At 44.2% G+C, this 11,593-nt stretch overlaps 1 protein-coding gene across 1 annotated transcript in view; it reads right to left on the reverse strand.

Moving 5' to 3' along the window:
• The window catches only part of emilin1a (elastin microfibril interfacer 1a), a 28,885-nt gene extending 22,289 nt beyond the window's left edge, over positions 1-6,596 (reverse strand). The window contains exon 1 of the mRNA XM_084560431.1: positions 6,329-6,596. Coding sequence (XP_084416557.1) covers positions 6,329-6,441 — 113 coding nt within the window. The 5' untranslated portion in view covers positions 6,442-6,596. The remainder of the gene's footprint in view (positions 1-6,328) is intronic.
• Positions 6,597-11,593: the final 4,997 nt, after the last annotated feature.

An 11,593-nucleotide genomic window follows, 5' to 3' on the forward strand; every position in this document is an offset into this window, starting at 1 on the left:
GCTTGAATTTTAGCCATTTATGGACGAGTGCGCGTTTGAAAGCTAGATATGCTCAAAGCCTTAAAAATCACAGTTGCCCAAAATAGAACTGATTATTAGCTAGGTGAAACTTTACAAGCTACTCTGAAGTCCAAATGTCTTGTCTTTTACTGTGTGAAAGGAGAAGAGGTTTATAGGTTCAACTTGAGTTGTGTGGTGGGATGTGATGAGTGCTGAGAATCAATCCAGGGCTTTAGAGGGGTCTCTAAATTTATCTAAACAGCATAAAGAAAGCTTTCTCAAATGCAATGCATGCTGATAAACAGGTTACAATGGCTCTGTCTGGAAAGCATCCCTTTCCCACATTGCATTACCATACGTAAGGAGATTTTTTTAGTGAGCTAATTAACAGAAAGCAGAAAATCACACACAGATAAAGTAAATCTGGATCCTTTCCAAGGTTTGGTCAAACAGAGGACAATCCTGTTACTACCTAATTGCCTGGATACACAGTGGTACATTTTGGCATGGTGTAACAGTGAGACATGTTGTTTTCCCCTATATTGCAGTGCATTGTGGGAGATACATAGTCTTCAAAAGATCTTCCACAGAGGCCTCTTAAATTTAAGATCCTGAGAAAGAAGACTAAGAGCCATCCAACCATGGTTGTGTCACAATGCTGTGGCCAATGTAGCCTACTTGAGTTGGCTAACATCCTCACAATGCAACATGCTGCTTCTAAGCAGGGCTAACATTTACCTTATTAATCATCTTAGTTTAGCTGTTAGAATGCTAACAGTTGCTAACTGACACTAAAGAATATCACTGGTTTAGCAAATACGGAAGTTTAAGCTGTGTTTGTACATCTGTGGGACATACACATCCTAACCTATGCATGTAGCCTGCACCAGTGCGAGCCACTTATACTTGTGCAGGTCTGCGCTGTCGCCGTAGCCTCTGCGTCAACACAGAAGTCTAGACCGCCTAATAGAAGTGGACAAGGTCATCTGATGGGGTCATCACCAATGTGTCATTGTGATGGGAACATAGCCTGAATATCTGCAGTGACTTCCATGTAAGTCAATCCAAAGGCTGTTTATGCATTTCTCCCACAACCACAAATTTCAACTCCATGGCGGTCCTAGAGGAAAAATCCATCCAGTATTTTGAGATATTTCAGTCTGGATCAACTGGCTGACCATACCATCCTCAGAGCCAAAGAATGAAGCTAAAACTAGCATCAAGTCCAGATAAAGATCTAATCTAATCAGAGACATTGTTTATTCGTGAGCTGTCTCAGGATCACTTTATTTAACAAGAAAAATGCAGTATTTTTTAAATTTAAAATCAAAACAGATCAACAAGTTTTTTCCATCAACTTGATAACAAGTTTCAAGCTAAACGTGTCTACAGTGTCTTCAGCTAATGGCTAGATGCAACTATTTCCCTTTGGATGGAAACAAGGCAAATTTACAGACATTAAGGTTTTCATAACCTGACGCTAAAATCTTTAACAACCACAACAAAGAACTGCAACCACAGTCAACTTCTGCAACATTGATTAACTTCATTCATTCATTCATCTTCTGTAAGCACTTATCACGACGGGGCTGGAGCCTATCCCAGCTGTCATTGGGCGAGAGGCGGGGTACACCCTGGACAGGTCTCCAGTCTATCACAGGGCTAACACAAAGAGACAGACAACCATTCACACTCACACCTACGGCCAGTTTAGAATCACCAATTAACCTAATGAGCATGACTTTGGACAGTGGGAGGAAGCTGGAGTACCTGGAGAGAACCCACGCAGACACACAAATCCCGTCAGTGAGTTACTGCTCCTATACATCTCCCAAAATTCCTTTTGACAATATGAACTTAGTGCCACTGGTCCTTTATACAAACAGAGAGGGCAAGACAAGCAGAAGACCGAGGAGTGTAGAGATTGAGGAGTGCAAGTGTCTTGTGGCTCATAAAACAAACGGCCGTTTCTGTGTTTGATTTAGTTTTCCTTGTGATCCTTCATGCCACATGGCGGCTGAACAAAGAAGCCGTTGTCATTTAATGATGAAGAACTGAGCAAATCTTAGCCTTGGTGTTTCAATTATCCACAAGAAAAAACAAACAAAAGACACTAGTAAACAACAACACATGCCTCCGGATGCGTTTTTCTTATTTAATTCTACTGTTTTTTTATAGTGATCCTTTCAATTTTATCCTCACTTTAGGGGGAGATTAAAACATAATATGTATGAAATAATAACAACAATAATGTTAAAGTTGAAGTGTCCTTGTGCAAGACACTAAACCCCAAGTTGCTTCCAGTGCACTGCACTTGTGTGTGAATGTGAGTATGCTTGTGTGATACTGTGCGTCTAAAGTGATTTGAGTACCAGCAGGTAGAAAAGGCCAATATAAAATACGTCTTATACTAGAACAAGAACGAGATCCAATAGCTCAGTATATGATATTCATAATATATTATCTCATATATCTCATTCCAAGGCCGCATATCACACAAAGAGGTGCCAAGATTTTTATTTCTCATTATCCTGGGGTACTGGGATCTCCCTATAATATAATCTGGGAACCTCAGTGTTGAAATAAGAGTACAGTGCATTTGTCTATCTTTGTGCAGCTGTATGGAACAATTTCCAGCCAATTTAAAGTAGAGTAAGGAGAGATACACTATATTACCAAAAGTATTCGCTCACCCATTCAAATGATCAGAATCAGGTGTTCTAATCACTTGGCCTGGCCCCAGGTGTATAAATTCAAGCACTCAGGCATGCAGACTGTGAAACAAGACATTTGTGAAAGAATGGGCCGCTCTCAGGAGCTCAGTGAATTCCAGCGTGGAACTGTCATAGGATGCCACTTGTGCAACAAATCCAGTCGTGAAATTTCCTCGCTCCTAAATATTCCACAGTCAACTGTCAGCTCTATTATAACAAAATGGAAGCGTTTGGGAAAAACAGCAACTCAGCCACGAAGTGGTAGGCCACGTAAAGTGACGGAGAGGGGTCAGCGGATGCTGAAGCGCATAGTGCAAAGAGGTCGCCGACTTTCTGCACAGTCAATTGCTACAGAGCTACAAACTTCATGTGACCTTCAGATTAGCCCAAGTACAGTACGCAGAGAGCTTCATGGAATGGGTTTCCATGGCCGAGCAGCTGCAGCCAAGCCACACATCACCAAGTGCAATGCAAGGCGTCGGATGCAATGGTGTAAAGCACGCCGCCACTGGCCTCTAGAGCAGTGGAGACGCGTTCTCTGGAGTGATGAATCACGCTTTACCATCTGGCAATCTGATGGACGAGTCTGGGTTTGGAGGTTGCCAGGAGAACGGTACATTTCAGATTGCATTGTGCCAACTGTGAAATTTGGTGGAGGAGGAATTATGGTATGGGGTTGTTTTTCAGGAGCTGGGCTTGGCCCCTTAGTTCCAGTGAAAGGAACATTGAATGCTTCAGGATACCAAAACATTTTGGACAATTCCATGCTCCCAACCTTGTGGGAACAGTTTGGAGCGGGCCCCTTCCTCTTCCAACATGACTGTGCACCAGTGCACAAAGCAAGGTCCATAAAGACGTGGATGACAGAGTCTGGTGTGGATGAACTTGACTGGCCTGCACAGAGTCCTGACCTGAACCCGATAGAACACCTTTGGGATGAATTAGAGCGGAGACTGAGAGCCAGGCCTTCTCGACCAACATCAGTGTGTGACCTCACCAATGCGCTTTTGGAAGAATGGTCAAAAATTCCTATAAACACTCTCCTCAACCTTGTGGACAGTCTTCCCAGAAGAGTTGAAGCTGTAATAGCTGCAAAAGGTGGACCGACATCATATTGAATTCTATGAGTTAGGAATGGGATGGCACTTCAGTTCATGGAATGAGTAAAGGCAGGTGAGCGAATACTTTTGGTAATATAGTGTATGTATGACAAACGAGAGAGAGAAGATGGAGCCTGCTCTCTGTCTGCTCCTTGCTACCCTCCAGTGGTGATCTAATACCTTGTCAATCAAACTGTCAATGAGCCAGAACGGCTCAGCAGCACACCTGCGTCTAGCCTGAAAACACGCTGCCCCTGCCTTCTTCCCTCGTCACTGTCTGCAGCTGACGGGGGCGACGTGGCAGGAGATGTATGGGGACGGCCCTGGGTCCAACTGATCCCCCCCTTAAGACCCCCGCTGGATGTCTTCAGTTCATTCAACAGCCTTTACCACTTTTGGAATACTTCACACATCTGTCAAAACAGATCAATTGAGTTCAAACAGATGTCAGAGGGGCAAACCACATTGCCACGGGCCAGTGCATTCTTCTCCCCGATGCGTCACCGCGTGTGTGTTTGTGCATGCGTGTGTGTGTGCGCATGTCACAGGCCAGCCATGCTGACTCCTTCATAGCCTACTGGTTTCAGCAGGGATAAGGCATTTAAGAACCCAGGCCCCCTCTTTTGCCCCTGTCAGTCGGCCTTTTCCCTTGCCATGTCGCTCCTCCCTGCTTTTTCTCACTCTTTCATCCTCTCTTGTCACGCTTGCTTGCTTTCCTTTACCTTGTTTTCCTCTTGTCTTGCAAGTTTTTATGTCCTCACCTATTTTACCCTCATCCCTTCTCAGATGCTCTTATGTTCCTTCTTGTCTTTTAATTTATTGACTATTTTTCTCTCACTTCTACGTAATCGATCAACTGGCCATTTGCCTTGTGTCCTTCCTTGTGTCTGCCTTCTCTCATATACAGTAGCCATCAGTTCAGCTTCGTCAGACACCAACAGAGCGTCCATATCTCATCACTCGGCCAGCCACAGCGGCGGCAGCAGCAGACTGTGCTCTGATGTGGACAGAAGCCCGATAGGAGCTCATATTGCAGGAGCACAACTGGAGCAGAAGCTTGGCCCGGCTTGCACACACACTCGCACACGTTAAGTGCAAACACATGCAGGCACGCAGGCAGACCCGCACCACATGTGCGAGCTCTGTCATTCATTCCTTCAGCCGTTGTGTTGTGACCCACACGCATGCACGCCCCGCATCATCAGTCACCCAGGTTGCCAAAACGTCCTCATTCATTTATTAAAATGAACACAAACAGGTCACACATGCACGGACGCCTGTCAGTGGAGGTGAAGGGGGGGGGGGGGGGGTCACCCTCGCACGTTACCCCTCAGGCAGAAGATCAATTACATGCTAATAACACACGATGGGGCCGCAACAGCACAATAAAAACACACAAGAGTTGGCTCACTGACAGTATTAACAGCTTTATGACCTTGGGGCTAAGCCATCACTGATTTATAACTGACTGTTAATCACCTGTCACTAGATGATTTCCTTACTGTCTCATAAAGTGAGGCCAAGATGGTACTAGCTCAAACACTAATCCAAGGTCTGTAGGAGGAATTTGTGTAATGGGAAAGATTGTAGGAGTCTGAGCATCCCCTGCATCACTAAGTGAAAGGTTTTGGATGGATCTGAGTTTAAAAAAAAACCCCACCTAAATATGCCTGCAACTTGTCGAGCCCATTCACCTCCTCTTCCCTGCAAGATGATCTTGAGCGGAATGATAAATTCCCCATGCAGCACGGCTGACACTGGGGGCTCTTGTAAAGATTCTGGGCCTCCTGAAAACTTTTCATTTGGAGCTCTGGAACAGTAAATATCTGTAATCCCTATAAGCCCTGTCCGGCTCTGGGCCCCTTTGAATCATTACACCCCCATCCAACCACCCACCAATCACCCTCCCATTCAGGGCCCCGGCTGAGTAAGAGACCAAATCACCAATAAGTTATTTCCTGTGAAAGTGAGAATTCAGTCCATGTGTACTTCGAAAAGAGCCCCCCCCCCCATCACATTTTCAAAAGATTAACTCTGAAAGAAACATTGCATGGCCCCAAATCTCCAATGCTGGCTCCTGTTACCCCTCGTGGAACGATTATTTTTTATTTGTAGATTAATAATTCTATTTCTGACTAAAATTTCAGAGACTGGGGGATAATCTCCACCATAACGGTCTAGAATACAAGGCGACATGTTCTTAAGACATCCAATACGTAACTAGAGAAACCCAGTCATTATTGATTAAAAAATAATCCGTAAATTATATCATAGTTTGCAAAGAGCGAGTCACTGGAGATTCCCTATGGGGGACTCGAACCTTATTTGGGACCCAGAAAACAGTTGAGTAACTGATCCTCACCATCATTTACCCCAAAATAAACTGTTTTACGATCAAGGTTTTGAATAGCAGCCCCTTTCTCATTTTGGCACAAGAACAACCAGAGCTGAACGAGCCACAGGTCGTCAATATTTACGCACGATTTTTACGCACGGGTAATTCCCCGAGTTTACCTGTGTCTGCTCGCAGCTCTCTGACCCGTCTGGACACTGGACTCCGAATATCCGAGACCCGAACAAACGCGGGTTAACACGAAGGCAAGCAGGTAAAACAAAGTCCCCATCATTAACTCCAGCGTGGGTTACAAGTAAGCGACTGTCATTTAGATCCAAAGTTTCTCCAAGAAAGAAAGAAAGAAAAAAAAGCCTCCGGTTGCTTGTTAACTTCAGTGACGTGCCGTCGGTAAATGTAGGTGTGTAGCCATGACTTCACAGGATGAGAAAGTTCCACAGAGTTCAGACAAGTGCATTTCAAACGATGAACTGCGATGGTGCTGAAGACTGACTGCTGCCGAAGAGCGGAGTAACACGAAAAAAGTTTCCTGTCAGGGCTCCAAGAGCCGTCATGCCAGCGCTCTCCCTCTCTCTCTCTCTCTCTCTCTCTCTCTCTCTCTCCGTATAGCGTTTTCCCTCCCTCTTCTATTTTTTCTGTACTGTTCAGTTTTCCTGAACTGCTTCATTGGCAGGGTAATTCATTTTCAACCATTGCCAGACCAATTTCACATAGAAACAGCGGTGTTAAAGAAATCCAACTCCCAAGAATTTAAGCTCACAAGCAGGTGGAGGCTCTTACAGTAATGAACACATAAACATTAAGAAGCATAAGAACATTCATCATGTGCATATTTGAGGTGGCTGGGCAGAATAATACATATTTTGCTGCTGGACCAATGTACTAAGGTTTTATTCCCCCTCCTTAATGCAAATAACATTTTCTAGCGGTGATCATAAATTTTAGGGAAGCATTCAGGTCTCATATAGTCTACAACATAATAGTAGGCCTATTGTAAATGTTGCCACTTTTGACCGATGGCCAGAATTTAGTTTGGAACCAGCATGTGTACTCCTAACAGACATTGGCCTGATAAACAGCAACCAGTGTGGTTTTACAGGACAACAGGACACTAAAGTCTTCCTTTCTCAGCATGCACCATTTAGATACTGTCATGTATTGAGTAAATATGTTGTGGTAGCACAGGTTAACCTGAAGCAAGAGGTGGCTTGACGTACACAACCATCGGGGAATTTGTCCTTGGACATTGTTAGGAAACACTAAAGGTGCACTTTTAAAAATCGTATTGGCTGGTTATTTGTCAAAACCTTCTGTTCATCAGAGTCTAACACAGGCAAACCTTGAGAGGCTAAAAAAACCCCATATGATGAAATAGAAGAACACAGGAGAGCAAACACAACGATTCACAGTCTGAAGAGCTTGGAAAGTCCTTTTCGTGTAAGTAAACTTTCCTCCATAACACATTCTTATGGCGTGTGCAGTGGCTAGAAGTGAATGGAAACCAGAGACATGAAACTACCAACCGATGCCAAACCCTTGTCACTAAGTTTTTCACCATCCCAAAGTAACTTTGTTGCTTGTAGTGTGTACATAGCATTAGAATGACAGTCGTCACCCTTAAACCAACTAACAACTGCCAGTGCTTCTCCACGAGGCCCTGATGATCAGCTGCATGCACATCGCTTGAAGTGTGTTGAGCTGGGTCCCTCACAAGCATTGAGAGAGTTCTGCTGCATCTTATCGGCGGTTTAGACTTCAGCACAGAGCCTACATGGACCCTAGCGCCGTAGCCTGACGTTCACCTCTCCAGAAATGTAACTACGCGCCGCAGCAACACAGACCGCAAGAGCTGATTGTTTTGGATCAATCAATACGGAACACATGGAGGAAAGGTTAACTGAGGAGGTTGGGAGATACATTTGTATGACTCGTGGTCTGAAAGTTTCAATCGCCATTGTTGAAAGCAAAGCAGGAAGTAGAAACAAAAATGAACCCAGCTGGTAAAAAAGACACGCTGCCAACAAGTGTTTTGGCAGCGTTTTCACAGAGCGAGCCAGACTGACGAGAGCACAAGTATAAATGGCTCGCACCAGCGTAGGCTACATGCGTAGGACACTCCATCTATGTCCCACAGTACCTTCAATGAGCCTAAAGTTAAAATAAAGTGGAAAGAGGAATTAAGTCATGTCATATATATTTGTATTAAGTGTTGTACTGTAGTAATTCAACTTTGTGAAAAGCAGTTAAATGTGTGATTAAACTGCCTTTTCCAAGGTAGAGTAAAGCGTCGGTCTCAATGTTGCAGCCAGTTCGAAACTGATTTTATGTTGAGATCACTTCAGTTTCCAGGGTTCAATGAACCTTAACTGTAAGCATTTTCTTTCATGTAAAATATATAAATATATAAACTCCTTCCTTTACAGATGTATTAAGTGCTGAATCTGAATCTGAATCTGAAACAACATCATCGGCAAACATTTTCTCCTGGCAAACATACAATTTAAATCTCTCTTAGGGCTTGAGTTTTGGAGTTTTGTCATTACACTCAATACATTTTGTGTGTGTGGATGGGTGTGTGTGTGTGTGTGTGTAATAATGACCAGTGCCCTTGCCGCTTTCTTCTTAATCACGGTCCATCTTAACGTAATCAGCCTGTCTGCTCTGTTGCTCTTTTGATCAGTATGGCAGATTCCAATCTGAGAAGTGGATGCCATCTAACGGCCCAACTCTTGGGACACACAAACAGAGAGAGAGAGAGAGAGAGAGAGAGAGAGCACGTAGTAGCAACTCCTATCCGCTGTAGATAGTAGGCTGTTCACAAGGTGTGATTGATGCTGTTGTCGTTCTCGCTCCCAGAGCCAAGAGATTTTGACTCCATACCTTGATTTATGTTCCCTTCATTTCCCCTCCTATGTCTTTCCTGCTTTTATCTGTGTCTCATTTTAGCGTACATGCCAAAAAAGTTAAAAATAGGAAGCTGCAATCTCAGCTGTTCTCTTGCAACTAAGTTTATTTTCCATGTCTTTCTAGTTTTTTTTGTTTTGTTTTTTTTGATTGTGCAATGTATTAAGCCACATTTAGAAACATTTACTGGACTCCCTGTGTGGGTCAAAATTAAACGGAAAGACATCTTTTTTCAGTTTGGTTAGTCATGGTCAGGGAGCCTTGAACACTTTCTGTTTCCTCATGACGAACTTTTGTGAGGATCTTTGAAGGGGGTTGTTTTTTTGTTTTTTTTTCTTCCTTCCTTTGTTCTCGCGGTTTATTTCTACGTTTTTACCCGCTGGAAGCTGTGCATCTTTTCCGCTGCTCCCACAGAGGAATGCCCAGCTCAGCAGTCCTCCAGTCAGCCCACTAATGAGATCTGCTCTCCCAGCTGCTCTGTCACAGACTCAGCGACTCCCCACTGAGAGCAGAGCCAGGCACGCTGGGGACGACGAGACCATAACACAAACATACGGCCGCTACCTGCGCACATGATGTTAAACAGGCTCCTGGTAACTTACTACTTAACTCCAGTACTCGCCGTCATCTGTGCTGGCTCAGGACATGAATCAAACGAATCGTGTGCAGCTCTGCCGGTGTCGGGAAGTCGTATTGTGTCACATTTGTTGCATGACTAGTAGGTTTGTCTTTGTTTGGCACGCACAAGTTACTCACCATGATTAAACATCTATTTGACAGTTAAAAGAACCGTGACCCAGGAGTAGCCTTGTACACTAGATTTCCAGGACACAGACCTCTGCACCTTTTGTATCCACTCAAAACAATGTGTTAAATCCCTGCCAAATAAAAGTTGGAACGTATTAATCAGATGGGGAAGTTGTGACATTTGTTTGGTGATGGGAGCCACGCATGTGCTATTTCCAAAAAGGTTCATTAACCGCTGCCTTAGGCGGCAACATGGCTACTGTACCTTTCAATTGACGTGTGGCTGGTACGAGATGCAGGCCAGGCTGCTGATAAGGCTGAGAATAAATGAGAGGCCTCACAAAGCACTGGACGCATGACGCAAACCAGATATAAAACCTATCTGAACTGTAACGGGGGCCGAGTTGAAAAGAAAGGGGAAGGCTGCTGTGTCTGTCAGAACGTGCATATCACTGCCCGCATCCCCTCTTTGTTAGCTATAAATCTCAAGAAAGCAATTAATATGGTCAGATACACACAGACACAATCACACCTAGTTACATTTTATCCAAACTCCTTCCCCTGAAGTACTTCCTAACCCTAGCCAAACTTTCTCACGATTAACTTGTCTATAAAAGCATCAGATGAGGAAATGAGCTGAAGTTGGAATCTAAAAACCGACTCCATGTCCATGTGAGACAGGTGTCGCCAGCTTATCTCCTTCACATTGCAAACAAACTCTAGTTCAGTCAGCTGTGAGGAGTGCAGAGCATAACACACTTCAGCATCTGGGAGGCCGATGCTCAAGTATATGAAGGACTTTTTGAATTATTTCCTCCCCAGCTGACTAATTCTAAACTTCTTCCACGGCAAATGACAACCTTGTGTTGGCTGCGGAAATGACCTGAACGAACGTTTCAACGGAACAACTTCACATATGGTTTAAATGCTGCATTATTCATCTTGTGTTCAGCATTTAGCTCAAAGGCTAACATGCTCACAATTACAACACTGCCTTGATCATCTGTAAACAGTCTTGCTACCCCAGTAAAGCTCGTTGTCCACAAACCGGAGGGTGAGGAATTCAAAACCCAGTACGTGGACCACATGCCGAAGCATCCTTGAGCAAGACGCATGTGTGCTTGCGTGAATGAATGAGTAGATGCGTCACTGTCACTGTAAAGTGCTTTGAGTACTAATAGGTAGAAAAGCACTACATAAATACGAGACCATTCATTCATTTTCTGTAACCGCTTGTCCTCTGGAGGGTCTGTCATTGAACGAGAGGCAGGATACACCCTGGACAGGTCTCCAGTCTATCGCAGGGCTAACGCAGAAAGGCAGACAACCATTCACACTCACACCTATGGCCAGTTTAGAAAGGAAGCTGGAGTACCAGCAGAGAACCCACGCAGATACAGGGAGAACATGCAAACTCCACACAGAAAGACTTCAGTTGGCCTGGATTCAAACCCAGAACCTCCTTGCTGTGAGGCATCAGGGCTAACCACGAGACCATTTACCAATATTTACTGAACATGAATGTGTGTACCAGATCCCAACTACTACCACTACTTATTAACACTTTTCAACACACATCTCATGGTGGTGCTAAAGGAAAAGTCAGGGCATGTAATTAAGATTCATCCTCTGGGCACCAACTGAATTGTCAACTGAAGGTGAATCCATCCTATTATTTTGCATATTGAGTCTTGAGCCTAGCATGGCTGATGAAATTCAGACAGGAGAGCACATGTCCAGAGGGAGCTCTATATCTTTAGGGTGTGAAAGGCTAC

Source organism: Chelon labrosus (genome assembly GCF_963514085.1).
Source record: "Chelon labrosus genome assembly, chromosome: 14".
Lineage (NCBI taxonomy): Eukaryota > Metazoa > Chordata > Actinopteri > Mugiliformes > Mugilidae > Chelon > Chelon labrosus.